This window comes from Megalobrama amblycephala, linkage group LG12 (genome assembly GCF_018812025.1).
Source record: "Megalobrama amblycephala isolate DHTTF-2021 linkage group LG12, ASM1881202v1, whole genome shotgun sequence".
Taxonomy (NCBI): domain Eukaryota; kingdom Metazoa; phylum Chordata; class Actinopteri; order Cypriniformes; family Xenocyprididae; genus Megalobrama; species Megalobrama amblycephala.
In genome coordinates this window covers 6,842,831-6,859,828 of record NC_063055.1, presented here as the reverse complement: position 1 = coordinate 6,859,828, position 16,998 = coordinate 6,842,831, and the positions used below count along the sequence as shown (strand labels likewise).

At 36.2% G+C, this 16,998-nt stretch overlaps 2 protein-coding genes across 5 annotated transcripts in view; both read right to left on the bottom strand.

Moving 5' to 3' along the window:
• The window catches only part of gripap1 (GRIP1 associated protein 1), a 56,449-nt gene extending 49,776 nt beyond the window's left edge, over positions 1-6,673 (bottom strand). For 3 of the 4 annotated variants that reach the window (XM_048208861.1, XM_048208865.1, XM_048208862.1), the window contains exons 1-7: positions 6,423-6,672; positions 5,602-5,668; positions 2,749-2,810; positions 2,265-2,291; positions 2,030-2,137; positions 647-803; positions 402-538 (exon numbers count right to left, since the gene is read on the bottom strand). In XM_048208861.1, the coding sequence (XP_048064818.1) occupies positions 402-538; positions 647-803; positions 2,030-2,137; positions 2,265-2,291; positions 2,749-2,810; positions 5,602-5,668; positions 6,423-6,464 (600 nt within the window). In that variant the 5' untranslated portion in view covers positions 6,465-6,672. Of the gene's footprint in view, positions 1-401; positions 539-646; positions 804-2,029; positions 2,138-2,264; positions 2,292-2,748; positions 2,811-5,601; positions 5,669-6,422 lie in introns of all 4 variants that reach the window. The other variant, XM_048208863.1, reaches the window with a different exon arrangement.
• Positions 6,674-7,025: 352 nt separating this feature from the next.
• On the bottom strand, positions 7,026-16,953 carry mon1ba (MON1 secretory trafficking family member Ba). The gene is made up of 5 exons (XM_048209701.1): positions 16,817-16,953; positions 14,371-14,867; positions 10,803-11,592; positions 8,817-8,964; positions 7,026-7,943 (listed from the first exon to the last, which is right to left on the bottom strand). The coding sequence occupies exons 2-5, from the start codon at positions 14,720-14,722 to the stop codon at positions 7,728-7,730; spliced, it is 1,506 nt and encodes a 501-aa protein (XP_048065658.1). The 5' UTR covers positions 14,723-14,867; positions 16,817-16,953; the 3' UTR covers positions 7,026-7,727.
• Between the last annotated feature and the right edge of the window lie 45 nt (positions 16,954-16,998).

Here is a 16,998-nt window from a genome sequence, read left to right as displayed (position 1 = left end):
CACCCAGCATCTGTAGCCCCTGCATTAAACATGACCTCAGTGAACTCCATAAACTCCTCCAGACGATGAGTGCAGCACTGCGTGGCTGAATAATTGATTCGCTCTGATACTGTTAGGATACTCTGACTGCAACTTGTTTACTTAAACTTGTTTTTTTTTTTAACGTTTCTTAAGAATAACGAACGGTTCAAAATTTGAAAACTAATCACAAACACAACGAGACACGTGACAATCACACTCGCTAGCAGTGTAGTGGGCTTCATGGACAGTCATCTGAGAGTTCTGGTTTTGCTGCACTGTGACGTGGACATTGTGTAAATTTCATTTTTCCACTGACTTTCAAACCTCCACTGTATGGTGCAGCATCCCAACCCTGATGAGATTGAAACATTATCTGTTACCTGATCAATCTGATCATTTCCCGAGGCAGAAGGGTCATCACTGTGACTGCTGGCATCTGACTGGACACCGTTAGTGCCGGCCGTTCCATCAATGAGAGCTGCTTTTCCATCAGTAACATCTGCACGCTCTTGAAGAGCTGCATAGACAGACACATAACACTGTAATCAATCCAGATTCATAACTCCTATCCTAAAATGTTTGTGAGGAAAAATAGATGATGACTGTATGCATGAGCTCCTCTCACATGTCAATTTCTTCTGCAGGGCGGAGTTTTCAGCCTGTAGGCGCAGGAGCTCAGCATCTACTGGACCAGAGGCGGGGCTGGAGGCGGGTCTTTCCAGCCCTTGACCCTCCCTTAAACCTCGATTCTCCGACTCCAACTGCTCGATCTGGGAACATAACTACACAAACACACGGCAACTGATCAGAAAACAGAAAAATAAAAACTCATATGATTCTGGTGTGACATCACATAATGGACATAAAGGTAGAGACTCTCTTTGTGTTCAATACACATGACATCATCTGTGACATGCAACTTTTGTTAAAGTGCTTAAACTACCATTTAAAAGTTTAAGATCAGTACTTTGTTTTGTTTTTTTTGTTTTTTAATATATTTGAAAGAATTTACTACTTTTATTCAGCCATTAAACTGACAGTAAAATTACATTAAAGTGAAAGTAAAGACACTTACAAAATATTTATTTTTAAAATAAATACTGTTCTTTTGAGCTTTCGATACATCAAAGAATACTGTAAAAAATGTATCTCAGTTGTCACAATAATATTAAGCAGCACAACTGTTTTCAACATTGATAATAAAAAGAAATGTTTCTTGAGCAGCAAATCAGCATATTAGAATGATTTCTGAAGGATCATGTGACACTGAAGACTGGAGTAATGATGCTGAAAATTCAGCTTTGCACCACAGGAATAAATTACATTTTAAAATATATGAAATAAAAATAAATAACATAAAAAAAAAACAAACAATAGTAATATTTCACAATATTACTATATTTTTGATCAAATAAATGCAGTCTTGACATAAGAAACTACTTTTACTGACCCCAAACTTTTGAAAGGTAATGTATATTGAGACTTTTACAAAAAAAAAAAAAAGTGAGCTAGTTGAGCTGTAAAGTTGTCTAAATTGTCCTATTAGACATGTGACTACCGATTATACACCTTATTTTCAACGTAAGAGCGGGTGTGGCCATTTGTAAATTGAATGTGCAAGGCTTCTGGATCCGCTTCCAGTTATTTTTAGCTGTACAAAACAGCTTGTTATGCTGCTTGATATTGCAAACAGGTATTTCTTATCATATTATTTTAATGGATTGTCTTAATTATAAACACACTGTTTTATAGTGCAAATAGTTTTACCGTTTACTGCACTCTGTCATTCTTCTAGTTACATACTTATGGCGGCTAATGAACTATAAGTCTCGTACATTCACAGAAAATAGCTTAGTTCCATGTTGCAAAAAAGGTGGATACATTACTGTATTTCATTACTCATTCCTCTGAGTGTGAGCAATACGTTTCTAGTATACTTGTACATAAGTTGTCTGGGTTCACATGGTCATGACAGGGGTTCCACATTGTGTGTGTGTGTGCTCAGCACCTTGGATAGCTCTTGCATGAGAGTGCTGTTCTGCAGTCTGAAGTCTTCTTCCTGACTGTGCAACTTGCCCTGAAGCATCTCATTCTCACTGAGTAAGGCGTCTACCTCCTGAAAAAAAAAAAAGAATGCAACACAGTTACCAGACAGAGACTTTTCACATACTACTCTGGATATCATATCACCGTATTTGTATTCATAGCCATTATTGTCAAAAATCAAAAACTGGTACTCTCACCTGTGCTTTCTTGCTCTTGTTCAAAGCCTAAGGGTGAAAATGAAGAAAACATCATCTAAAATAAATTGTTAACTAAAACAGACTTCATTACCGAATAGACAACTTCTTTCAATATGACAACATACACAAGATAAAGAAACACTGACTGCACTATTAATATTTTTAGTCACCGTGAAATCAAAATTAACAATTCTTGTTTTTTTTTGTTTTTTTAATTTTGCAGTACTTATTATAAATAATCCATCCATGCACATTTTTTTTTATGTGCTCAAAATCATTAATTAAAATAACTTCTCCCTCTTGCAGCACCATTCATTCAGAATTATGAGTGTTTTGGCAATGCTGAGTCACAGACACGATGTACTGTGCTACATTTTGATTATTACATTAAACACTTTCTGCACCATGATGACCAGTGCCTTGTGTGATAAAGTGACCTTTATCTCATGGCAATGACCTGCTGAAAAATCAAGGAAAAAACTACCTTCTGTGCTTTGATATAGTCTTTCTCCAAGTTCGAGGTCTTCAGACGGACACTGTTGAGCTCTGTAACACAGAATATGAAGTTAACACACAAAATAACTAGAAACAAGATAATAAACTCATTTTATGCAATGATACACATACAGTGCCCTCCACAAATATTGGCACCCTTAGAAAATATGAGCAAAGGCGGCTGTGAAGATAAATCTGCATTGTTTATCCATTTGATCTTTCATTCAAATAATTCACAAAATTCTAACCTTTCATCAAAGTAAAACAATTGAAAGTGTAATAATAAATTTCATTTATTATGAAATTTATTATTTCATAATAAATTTATTTCATTTATTATGAAATAAATGTTTTTCTCCAATACATGTTGGCCACAATTACTGGCACCCCTAGAAATTCTTATGAGTAAAATATCTCTGAAGTATATTCCCATTCATATTTACATTTTATAGCACACCAGGGTGACTAGGAGCATGAAATTGTCCAGTCATGACTATACAAATATGTGTAAACACAAAGGCCAAATTCCCTTAATCATTCATCACAATGAGTAAAACCAAAAATATAGTTCTGATGTGCAGCAAAAGATTGTTGAGCTTCACAAGATAGAAAGTGGCTGTGAGAAAAAAGCTAAAGCATTGAAAATCCCCTTTTCCACTAACAGGGCAATAATTAAGAAGTTCCAGTCAACTAAAGATGCACCTACTGCACCTACATCCCCACAAGTTGTTTGGGAGGGTTTCAAGAAAAATCCTCCTTGCTCATCCAGAAACAATCTCCAGCATATTCAGTTGTCAGACACAACTGGAACTTCAAATGGGACCAGCTTCTACGGTCAGATGAAACTAAAAAATGAGCTTTTTGGCAGCAAACCCACCAGATGGATTTGGTGCACAGATGGATAAAAAGTACCCCATGCCCACGGTTGGATCTTTAATGTCGTGGGCCTATTTTTCTGCTGGAGGTCCTGGACATCTTGTTCAGATACATGGCATCATGGATTCTATCAAATACCAACAGATAAAAAAACAAAACCTGACCGCTCCTGCTAGAAATCCTATAATGGGCCATGGTTGGACCTTCCATCAGGACAATGATCCAAAACAAACATCAAAATTAAAACAAAAATGTGTCACTGAGCACAAAATAAAGCTTCTGCCATGGCCATCCCAGTCCCCTGACCTGAACCCTAAAGAAAATGAGTGGAGTGAACTGAAGTGAAGAAGCACCAACATGAAGCTGGGAATCTGAAGGATCTGTAGAGATTCTCCAAACTCTCTGGAAAGATTCTCCAAACTCATCAGGCATTATAGAAGAAGACTCAGAGCTGTTATCTTGGGAAAGGGACGCTGCAATAATTGGGTGCCAATAATTGTGGCCAATGTGAACTAGAGAAAAACATTTATTTCATAATGTGAGTTTCCCCCCCACTTTCAATTGTTTTACTTAAATGAAAGGTTAGAATTTTGTGAATTTTTTGAATGAAAGATCAAAAGGATAAACAATGCAGATTTATTTTCATAGCCACCCTTGCTCATAATTACTAAGGGTGCCAATATTTGTGGAGGGCACTGTATACTTGCATTTATCACTTTTGACAGACAGCTGCACAGGCTGAAAATGCTGAGGCATTTTGTTAATAATTAACAGGACTATATAATATAAGTAAACAAAAAACCCTGCATACTTTAAATTTGTGTTTTCTTAAGTCATTCATAAGATATTACATATTAAAACAAGACTCTGCTTGTAGGTCATAAGATCTCTGTAAACTAATGCTGAGTTGATATAACATTTACCGATCCAATAAGCAGTTTTCAAAACTGTAAATAAGAAGTAGTGCTGAAAAGCCATACATTTTAGTTTCCATACATTTCACAGTTGTTGTTTTCGAATGTTTTTGCATTTCACAACTGTCAAAAGTTTATTCCATAATTTTCACTGAGTATGTGTATCCAGGAACTGCACATAAAAAAATGAATCAGGGACAATAAATAAATACAAATAGTAGAACATTTCAATTATTATTTCTTAAAATGTAACATCGTCTTAAAATGTCTACATCATTGTATATGTCTAAAGCAGGGATTATCAAACGTTTTTGTCTGTAAAACCCCTTTGACCTAAAATATTTACTTAATATAAGCTAATATATCAATAATTTAACACATTTCCCTTTCACAGATTTTCTAACCACATGGTCACGACAAACATTTTTTACTTTTTAATATTTTATTTTAAATATCTTTTTAAGCAAGTGTTTTATTTTTAAATTATGTATTCATTTTAAATTTTACATTTTTATGATTTAACTTATTACTAGCTTTTCAACAACTCAAGAATCCTGTGCATTTTGGGACATCCTGGTCTAAATGATTGAGGTCTGTGTGCAAAACATGAGCTCACTAATGTTTTTTATGCTTTTCTAAATATATAGTTAATATATTAGTTCACATTTTCACACAAAGTTTAATATTTAGTAGCTCATACATTGTAACTTAGTGCCATTTATGCTTAAACTAGATTTCTGACTTACAACTGGTGCAACCGGCCTCAGGCCCTCAGAAAACTCAGAAATGGTTGACAGAATTAGAATGCCTATCTTTATATATCCACCCCCTTCCCATGTTCAATTATTAAATAATTTAGTACATTTGATTGTGCTTTCAGCTGTCAAAAAGTGTTTCATTCACAGAAATGTGACAAAAGTTCAGTGGAATAGATGCAATAAGACCTGATTTTTAATAACGACAAATTACAATCTACAGTGTTAATGACGCAAACAGGTCAGCTGGTCTGTGTCTTGAATAAATAAAGGTTTAGGTTTACATTCTCTACTCACCCGCTGTATTTTTCCGCAGCTCATCAGATAGATGGTAGTTCTGTGTTCTCAGCTCCAAGAGCTGAGCCTGATGAAACGAGCATCAAAAGAGAGTTTAACAGAGCAAAAGATAGTTTACTGAGGTTAACAGGGTATTTAATATGCATATTATTGATTATTGTAAAACAGAAATAATGACAACACATCATCATAAAAGCATCATACAAACCTCAGGGTCTTTTTATGCTATGAATCATAATACAGAGATTTGCATAGTGTATTTACGTAATGGAAACATTTAATTAAAGAGTCTGGTCGCTCTGGAGTTGTAAACAAGAGGATGTTAGGGCAAAACAACAGCGATATGATATTTAGTACCTTAAAATTCATACGAAACACGTCTCAAAAACTAAATATATAATAAAAAAAAAAAAACATTTAGTTGTGTAGAAAAGCAGCTGTTTGACTAGCTAACGGTGCTAATGGTCATTAATTACAGGTTAGCGTGCTAACAGGCTAAACGCATCTTCATTATACGTCACAAACTCGTTAAATAAATACTAAAGTCCATGTCATTTCAACAAACAGGAGTTTTATTAGCCAAACTATTACATGCTTTAATATAAAATATCGCAATTGTCCATTACAACTATTTTTCGGCCTCATAACAGTTAGCTTAGCACGCTAACGGCTACAGCTAACAGAGTCCTAATCCGCTCAGATGAATGTCAAACAGTCGCATATTACCACTGGAAATCACTTTTGAACACATTAACGATCACGTATGTAGATTAAATGTTGAGGTAGATGTCAAATCCAAGCGCAAATAAAGAGATTTGTACCTGCATACGGTGGAACTCCTCTTCTGACAGTGCTTGCGCCATCTTCACTACAGCAAAACACTGCTGGACAGAAGACAAACTCTCTCTGTCTGCTGTTACTGTTTTTTGTGACAGCTTTGTATTGCCAAAATAACTGTCATTCTGATAAGTTTAAGGTTAAAGCTGCAGCTTTCTGTTGTCGCCCATCTAAACGCTTTGGCTTGCTGACAGAAACGCCACTATGAGTAATGACCGCACCTGTCCTGAAGATGGCGCACTCAGACAATATATATTCACTGCTGTAGTTCTTGAGACGAGTGAAATAGGCTGTGCTTCAAAAACCTAGTGAGCGGACAGCCTAGAGTAGACGACACCCTATTATGCTCATTTGTTACAAATTATTTATAGATATTGACAGGAAAAGCTCTCACATAGATGAATTAATTGAGACTACAGGAATGATTTTATGCTCTTTTGTCCACAGTCAAAGAGACAATCAACACTGTTGACAAAATAACTAGGTTAACATTCTTGGTTGGGACAGAAAATGAAGAGGAAAAGCATAAACTTTTCAGCCAAATGACTGCTGTTTTAGGAACACATAAAAGAAACCCAATACTCCGATTAGGTTTGTAAGTCAATGAACTTTTTACTGTATCTGTAGAATAAACATGAGTAACATCTGAGTGTCACATGCCCAGTTAACAACTTTTACAAGCAGTTACCAGTAAATACATCTCCAATGTGATTTAAAGTGGCATGCATGAAAATCCATGGTGATTTTGAATATAATTCAGCTTTTTATTCATTGTTATTAAAGTGGGCCACAGTTTCACAGTTGTTTTCTTTTTTATTTTCTATTTTAATTTATTTTAAAATATAATTTAGTCCTGTGATGGCGAATCTGAATTTTCATGAACCCTTTCTCCAGTTTTCAATGTCACATGATCCTTCAAAAATCATTGTAACATGCTTATTTACTGCTCAAAAAAACATTTATTATTACATACTAAACATTGATGAGTGTGTATATATATATATATATATATGTGTGTGTGTGTGTGTGTGTGTGTGTGTATATATATATATATATATATATATATATATAAAAAAAAAATGCAACAGTCTGTCATTGCAAATTACAGAACAATGACTCAAAAGTTGAACTGAAAAATTAACATGAATTTCAGAGCTTCATTAAGGAAGCATGCCACCTACAATCCCACAAACAAGGAAGACATTTAATTGCACGCAGCCACATCTCCCATTCAAAACAAACCCACTGAATTTACCATGAAACATATTAGTAAAACAGGTTGCACAAGACTACAAGAGAGACAGAAGGCCAGTGTCTGATGTATTCGGTTTGTCTGAGGAACTCCTGCCCGGCTGTGGGGTAGTGGAGTATTTTGGGAGATGACAGATAAAGAGACGGTCCTCTTCCTTTTTGATCCATCGCAGCAGTTTAGTGAGTTCACTGATAGCTGATTTCTTAGTGACAAGCGGAGTAAAGCAGGCATACATCTCAAACTTGCTAGTGACCTACAGAACAAGAGGAAGAATTTAGGAAATACATATTGTAAATAATTACTATTCAAAAGGTTGGGTTTGGAGGGGTTTTTTTTGGAGTATTTGAAAAAAAAATGCAAACCAAGGCTTCATTTATTTGATCAAAAATGATCAATGTTGAAAACAGTTGTGCTGCTTAATATTTTTGTGGAAACCACATTACTTTTTTTCATGAATAGAAAGTTCAAAAGAACAGCATCTATTTGAAAAAGAAATCTTTTGTAACAATGTAACAGCCTTTACTGTCACTTTTGATATGTGACATGAATGAATGAATATTGCTGGTGTTACAGGGCATGAATTTCAGCGTGGGATTGCAAGTATTGCGCATAATTTTACTCATTCCCGAAGATTTTGTTCTTACACCCAAAGTGCGCACACATAAAGCCACCTCTCAGTAGTAAATTTAATTCTTTTTTGATGCTTATTGCGCTTAAAAAAGTCAAATACACTAAACAGAAAATAATGTCAAAATGTCTTGGTGAGTATTCTTGTAAACACAGTCAGCTATGTTTTAAGTGAACGTAAACAGTTGAGAAAATGCATGTGTAACAGTATAATGGATCCATGCGTCTGGTCTTAAAGTGACAACAGCCTAATATACCTGCTGCCAAATTATGAGATAATATTAAAAATGTCTATATAGCAGTTTTTCCCCATGGTATCAATGTGGCTAGTAACTTTGGAAAACCTCTAGCCACATGGCTGGTGAGAAAAAATGTCCTGTATGTATATACAGCTTCAGTAAGTTCAATAACTAAGTTCAATAAGAAATTATGTGTATATATTTATTTTCCGGTATCCTTGATCCTGTCTTGATTCTTCTAAAAACAGATTGGCACATACCCACGCCAGCAGAGTTTCTCTTTCTGCAGAATGGTAGATGAGTTTAAGAGGCCGTGACGTACTGTGGATACGATTGTGCATGTTGCGATACAGATCCAGCAAACGTATCCTCTCATCCTGGGTTCTGTATGTCACATCCATCTCTGGGCTGAGTGAAATGATTTAAGAAAAAAGGGCATCATTTAGCATGCTAATAGTGTGCATCATCGATTCCAACACAGCCATTATTCAGTAAGACATGTGACCTGATCACACCACCTACATTATTACAGTGGCAGAGATGTGTCTTCAGAAAACATAGACTGTCGATGCAAACCAGATGATGAAAACAACACTCAGTTTCAGTCAATTTGACATAGATACAGTTTAAACAGACACAGACTGTTTCCACACATAATGTGGTCTTTGATGCTTCAATCTAATCATTCAGTTGACTATATTTGCTTGCATTTTTGCATAAAAGACACCTCTCAACTGTGTCCGCACAGGGTTTGAAACATTTCAGCCATGTGATTAGCCGAATCAAGTGATTACTGTTGTAGAATTCATGGCAAAGTGGTCTAATCTTTTGCAGAATGTGGAAATCCTGGCTTATAGGCTATCATTTATCAGGATTTGAGAGCCATCTGGTGTTTCTGATGGCAAAAGAACCAATGATTCGCATAAATGAGTCAAACCACTAATGATTTGTTCGTTTCCTTGTGGTTCAATGCTTATTAGTGACTCATTTTGGCTTGAAGTCAACATTAACCTGCATTCACAACCCATGTAACTTAATAGGTAAATAGAATATTCAGTGAGGAAAAAATGTAGGGCGACTTGATTGGATGATGAAAAGTGGGTGTTTTACATACCAGAACAGAGTCAGATCTGAATACTTTCTGCTTTTGAAAAGACTTTTTGACCAAGAATCTACTCTTATTTGTCATTATTGTCATAGCATTTAATTAAAGGGATAGTTCACACAAAAATGAAAATTCTGTCATCAATTACTCACCCTCAAATTGTTCCAAACCCGTATGAATTTCTTTCTTCTGCTGAACACAAAAGAAGATATTTTGAAGAATATGATTAAACAGTTGATGGGCCCCATTGACTTACAGAGTTTGTGTGTGAAAAAATACTATGGAAGTCAATGGGGTCCATCAACTGTTTGGTTACCAACATTCTTCAAAATATCTTCTTTTGTGTTCAGCAGAAGAAAGAAATTCATACAGGTTTAGAACAACTTGAGGGTGAGTAAATTAATGTTGATTAATGTGATGGCATCTGAAAAGAAAAGTAATTTCAGAGGCTAATCAAGTAGTTACATTTTCATGAAAGTCAACTGAATTTGGAATAACATGCACTGGTGACTTGTGCATAATAAGACCAGGGATATTGTGTTAAAGAGGACCTACTGATTTTTTACATTTTCAACTTTCTTTAGTGTGTAATGTCACTGTTTGGGCAAGGCCTGGTTGAGTTGTCTTAGTAGTGTGTTGTCGCCTCATTGGCTAACGCACGTCAGAGGAAGCCCAATTAAGAGTCAGAAATATCAAACATGTTTGATATGTATGATTTGGGATCGTACTGTACATATCAAACATGAAAGGGGCTGCGACGTGATCGGGAGCAGTAAAATAATATTAATGACTCCACACAATTGAGGATTTTTTGACAAAAGTCGGTTGTGAGAAGCCACCAAAATGGGCCAAACACAACCCTCACCCCACCCCAGATTGTTGGGGGTTACAAATCGGGCCCAAAATCAATGTGGTCAGCCTAAACAGAGCATTACTGACAGACTGGGAAGAGAGGTGCTGCAACAATGAAAGATATGTGGAAAAAAACAAGGTGTTTTTTGAAGACTTAGACCCCAAAACTAAATCTAGACTTTATAAAAGGGCATAATGTGTCCTCTTTAAAAAAAAAAAAAAAAAAAAAAAAAATTGGTTCTATTTTAATTTCATCTTTATATTAAATGAAGCACTACAAGCTACACACCTTGTGAACTGTGGCAGCTGGCGATGGTGTTCTAGTGCATTTGAGGGTTTGTACAGGAAGTGCCTGAGATTAGCTACACTGATATCATTAAAACAGCTCATCTGAGTGTTTGCCACACACTGCAAGGCATTCTGGGATGTGAAAGCTTCTTCAATTTTCCTTTTGCACTGTGCTACGGCATAAAAAGCTTCTTTATCTGTAGACAGAAGAACAAGGCATACAGTACAATCGGGAGGGTCTAGATATGCCACATAAGCATAAAAGTAGCAGTCATGATTGAACAGAGGCAGGCAGACGGGCGTCCATATCTCTCCAGCCTGAAAAGCAATGGCCCTGATGAGGTTGAAGAGGAGATGAAGGTCACTGGGTTTTAGTCTAGCATCCTCCAAGACCGTCTTCTCCTGAACGATGGAGACAAGTCGGTTATTGGCAATGAGAAAGGAGAAGACCAGATTTGGGGTGACGGCTTTCTGTAGGATGTGACTGAGAACGTCTCTGGAAGAGGATGGCAGAGGCAGACACTGGACCGCAGACAGCATGAAGCTGGGATCAGAATCCATGACATCAAGAAGGCTGTCCAGAACCTTCTCCGAGCCAAACAGCAGACGGCGTAGGTCATAGTTCTTTCGGCGCTCAAAGATGCGATTTATGCTGGCCTGCGTGAGCATGCTGACTATCTGATGATAAACATGGAGGAGCTCGCTGCGGAGCTGCTGCTCAGATTGGCGAGTGGCAGAAACGGATACAAACACCAGCGGCCCCTTCTGCAAAAACACCACCGTACGCTCATCTGAGAGAAACAGAGGGAAAGAATAGAAATATTAGCTGCTATGATGTGATTTATAGATATAGAACATATTTACATGCACAATTTAAAGATCTCAGATATTTGTATGCGTTTTGGCCTTTCATTTACACGACAAAGGCATTTTGGGGGCCTAAAAACTTTTGAAAACAGGTTTCAGAGTGCAAGTTCTTGAAAACAATACCGTTTTGTTGCCATGTAAACTACAAAAACACTGCACTGCACTGCACTGCGTCAACTGCGTACGAGACTGACAGGGTAGAGAATTTGTGAAAACAGTCACGTCATGCGCATATGTATTACGTGTTCAGTCTATAGGTGCGTTTTCTTTACAAAGTGACATCGCCATCTACTGGCCTGGCAGCATAACACAGCGTTTTTTATTTTTTTCACGGATCCGTGTGATCGTTTTGACAATGTTGTCGTCCATATGTGAAAAAACTGCAAAGGAAACACTTGTTCAAGTTTTTGTTCGGTGATAGTGTTAAGTCTGTTTCTGGGTTCCAGTTTGGTTTGAGGGGCCGTTTACACGACACCATTTTCAACTAAAAATGGAAAACTTTTTATGCATTTTGACCGTTCATTTACACGACAACATCGATTTGGGGGCCTGAAAAGATAAACTTTTGAAAACGGGATTCATAGTGCAAGTTTTTGAAAATGATACCGTTATTATCTCTGTGTAAACTTCAAAAATGTGAATTTGTAAAAACAGTGATGTCATGCGCATGTGTAGGTGCGTTCACGCGGCCTCGTAATTCCTGTAGTTATGAGATTCTAGCTTGTAAAAAGCGTTCACGTCCTCGTAGAGCTCGTAATTACAGCTTGTAAGCTAGGAGTTTTCTGAAAGCTCCCAGATGTACCATGTGGCCGCTGTACCACCTGACCGCAGTAGATTCATTAGGTATTGATAGTGGTGCCATGGAAATGCATAATTCCCAGTCCAAGGACGTGAACAGCTCCGAATATAACGTCACGTGTTGCCATCTCAAGATTCCAGTAAATACGAGGTGCCGTGAACGCAGCATGTATTACGTGTTCAATCTATAGGTGCGTAGTTTTTCTTTACAAAGTGACATCGCCACCTACTGGCCTGTCAGCGTAGCACAGTGTTTTTATTCGTTTTCACAGATCCATGTGATCTTTTTGACAACGTTGTCATCTGTACGTGAAAAACGCAAAGGAAACACTTGTTCAAGTTTTTGTTTGGTGATATAAGTTTTGACAGGACATATTGGAGGGCTCATCTTTTTTTTTCTTTTGCTTTTAAATAGAACGTCTATGTGCTGATAAGTGTTACGTCTGTTTCTGGGTTTGAGATGCTGCTTACATGACACCATTTTCAACTAAAAACAGAAATCTATTTATGCGTTTTGTCTGCTCATTTACACGACAACAGCGTTTTGGGGGCCTGAAAACGTAAACGTCTGAAAACAGGTTTCAAAGTGCAACTTCTTGAAAATGATATTGTTTTGTCTCAGTGTAAACTACAAAAATGCAAATTTGTGAAAATGGTGACATCATGTGCATGCGTATTACGTGGGCTACTTTCAACTCCGCTTTTAAACACGCAATCGCGAACTTCCCTAAATCCGTGACACCATTTTGAAGTGCGTTCCACTTCATGAAGTGGACGAGGGAAGTTTATATGGACAGACCTAGTCCCCTCGATTTTGACTGAGGGAGCAAGTCTACTCCGATGTACACTTCAAGCAGTTCTATATCCCATAATTCAACTTGATTGTGATGTCATAGCAGATCGCGTTACAAAGTGACATCGCCAACTACTGGCCTGGCTTTTTTAATCGTTTTCGCGGATCTGTGTGAATGGGGATCGTTTTGAAAACATTGTCGTCTGTATGCGAAAAATGCAAAGGAAACACTTTTTCGCTTTTAGTACATCTTTGTCATGTAAACGTTCCCTGAGCTGTTAGCCCGTTAGTTGTGCACTGTTCCCAGTTCAGTTTCCTTTGTCCCTGTCATCTGTTGCCATAGATTTGCCCTCATGTGTCTCACCTGTGTCTAGTTCATTATCTGTGGTTGTTTTGTTTCCCATGTTTTTGTTTCTAGATTTCCTGAAGAAGTGTAATTTTGAGTTTGATAAAAAAAAAAATAGAGTAATATTGTAAATTATTATTTTTAATTTAAAATAACTGTTTTCTATTTTATTATATTGTAAAATGTAATTTATTTACTGCATTTTCTGCATCATTACTCTTCAGTGACACATCCTTCAAACATTGTTCTAATATGATGATTTGGTGCATTTATTTGAAATAAAAACTTTTGTAACAGTGTAAAGTCTTTACTGTCATTTTTGATCAATTTAATACATCTGTGCTGAATAAAAATATTAATTTCTTCAACAACAACAACAAAAACACTTTTGAATTGCAGTGTATAGGTACAGTATATTTAAGAGATTAAATATCTTAATCACTTAAATTTTTTATATAATTTGTATAATATTAAAATATAAAATATACATATAAAATATGTTTTACCAGAATAAAAATGCTGTACATTTTAAATGTAAATGTAATAACAGTTCTTTGTGTGAACATGTTTATACATGTATATAACGGGTGACCACAAAACTTTTATTTAAGGAGGCTTTAACTTTAACATTCAACATATATTCAAACAATCAGACACCATTCTTCAACGTGAAGTCTTTTGATCTGTTGCTAAACTAATGTGCTGCAAAGAACCAAAGACAACCATCAGACAGTTCTTAAATCCTATGAAGATGGTGGATCTTACCTGAAAAAATAGATTGAATTGTGTTGCCTCCAGCTTGGACGAATGAGACCAGCGCCATCATAACGCCCATGGTTGAGGAAAGGGCCTCCTCATTGCCATAGCGCGAGTAGATGGGTTTACCTGCCTCGCTCAACACAAACACATGTTTCCTGTGTTGCTTTAAACTCTCTGCCATTATATCTTCATTCCGATAAGACAGATCTGGAACATCCACAGCACAACCTACCGAGGGGTCCTTTTTCTGCCCACTGAGGTTCGCCTGGGCCAAGCAAGATGTAAACTCACCAGAATCCTCTATTGAGGTGTCCTCAGGTTGAAACTCCCTGCTTCCTCTATTCTCGCTCCTGTGCATGTCGTCTCTTTCTCATTTCCCTCAAAGTGAGAATCTTCTGTGTCTGGACTTGGTGTTCTTTTTAAGGGTACAAACACTTGTTCTATTGATGTCACACAATGGATCTCTGTGACTCTCCATTACTCCAAGAGGTATCACATGATGCCTGGGGATCAGAGAACGGTTAAAACTGTGTAATAGGATGAACATGATGCTTCATTTCTTGCTGAAAGAATTATTTCTAACTGGTCTGTGGCAGTGCTGACTTAGATTATATTAAAGTGGGACATCAAACTGATTGAATGCTAAAGCACTGTCAAAATGAAGTGGAAATAGAGCATCCAGGTATACAATTAGGAGTATTTTGAGTTAAGTTTTGGATGAGTTGATGAAACTATCACACTATTGATTTAGGTCTTAGATTTATATCTTGAAAACATATACATTTGGTGACAAGTAAAATAAATTGGAAATTGATATATGTGACCCTGGACCACAAAACCAGTCATAAGTCGCATGGGTATTTTTGTAGCAATAGCCAACAATACATTGTATGGGTCAAAATTATCGATTTTTCTTTTTCTATGTTCCATGAAGATATTTTGTAAATTTCCTACTGTAAATATATCAAAAACGTTATTTCTGTGAGTGGATATGCATTGCTAAGGACTTCATTTGGACAACTTTAAAGGTGTTTTTCTCAATATTTTGATTTTTTTGCACCCTCAGATTCCAGATTTTCATATAGTTGTATCTCGGCCAAATATTGTCTTGTTCTAACAAACCATACATCAATGGAAAGCTTACAGTATTTATTCAGCTTTCAGATGATGTAGGCTATAAATCTCAATTTCAAAAAAATGTACCCTTATGACTGGTTTTGTGGTCAAGGGTCACATATATATTATATATAAATACTATTTAAAATATGATGAAAATGTAGCCTATAAAATAAACAAAAAATAAAAAATAGAGTCATAGTACAAAATAAAAGTTGAATGCTACCACATAACATCACAATTAACATCTACACCATAATATTCATTGTTTATGACATAGGCCTAATTAGAAATAACATTAGCCTATACTGTGACTTATTATTTTTAGAGGTGTAAAGTATTTGAGTAAATGTAATTAGTTACTGTACTTAAGTATTTTTTTGGCTACTTTGTAGTCGTACTGAGTATCAAAGATATTCGCAACTTTTACTCTCTACATTTTTGAACAAGTAAATACACTTTTTACTTCACTACATTTGGGATGTAATGCAATTACAGATTACATTTTGCATGACACCTAACTTTTTCTGCAGCAGTTTTTTTCTGCTATAAAGAAGCAATATCGCCATCTAAGGGCATTGAAGATACTATATCTTGTGCATTTTGCCTTTACTCCCCCAAACTTGTCAAAAAAGTCTACTTTACATGAATGTGAGTGCATTAGCAGGTAGTTGCTGAATCGCAGGTGTTTGATTTAATAGATGAGGAAAATGACTGCAGCTGGTGATGAGGCTCAAACCAGCACATACAGTCGACTTTGACTATTTAATTTTACTTAACATTGTTTTATTTATTCGCTATATTGACGACGACCTTTCTGAAAGATATTGGTTTACTTATGACCTTTTGAGCTCAACTGAGACTTGAGAGTTTATAGATGTTTAAAAGGTTGTGTCAACCTTGATTTATTGCAATATTAAGTTCAGTTTAATTTTGATTTTAGAAAATAAACATGATTTCTCATCTTACAAATCAATTGTTTCTTATTTTCACCAGCATGTCTCTCAGGTGTTGAGGACTAGTGCATCTCTGAGCCTACATTCAGCATGACTAAAATACTAAAGTACTTTTTTACTCAAGTCGAATTGGAATTGGTTACTTGTAACTTGTAATGGAGTCATTTTTGATGTAAGGTATCTCTACTCAAGTACGGTTTTCAGGTACTCTTTACACCTCTGATTATTTTGTAATAAATTCAAACTGAAAAAAATAGTTTAATTAATTTCATAATGTATGACTGACTGACTGACAGTGGCGGCTAATGCTAGGCTAATAGTCCGTAAATAATACGCGCTTTTTGTGTGTATTATTTTGGAGGAAACTGTGGTTGACTTACAGTTGCCAGTGTCAGCTGGTTTGAGTTTGTCTCTGTCTAAATTACTATCGGCCAGATCAGTTCACCATGTGGAAGTTTCTATTTACAAGTTTGGACATCGCAGTTGTGACATTACATTGAGGTTGCAGGGCACTAGTTCTCTTTTCACTTTCACAACAGACGTAGAGTTGTACTAATGTAGC

Coding starts and splice junctions, on each gene's coding strand:
- mon1ba (XM_048209701.1), bottom strand. CDS start 14,722: ATGCACAGGAGCGAGAATAGAGGAAGCAGGGAGTTTCAACCTGAGGAC. Junction 11,593..14,370: donor AATTCAATCTATTTTTTCAG/GTAAGATCCACC, acceptor TGTTTCTCTCAG/ATGAGCGTACGGTGGTGTTT. Junction 8,965..10,802: donor CAGCTGCCACAGTTCACAAG/GTGTGTAGCTTG, acceptor CATTTCACTCAG/CCCAGAGATGGATGTGACAT.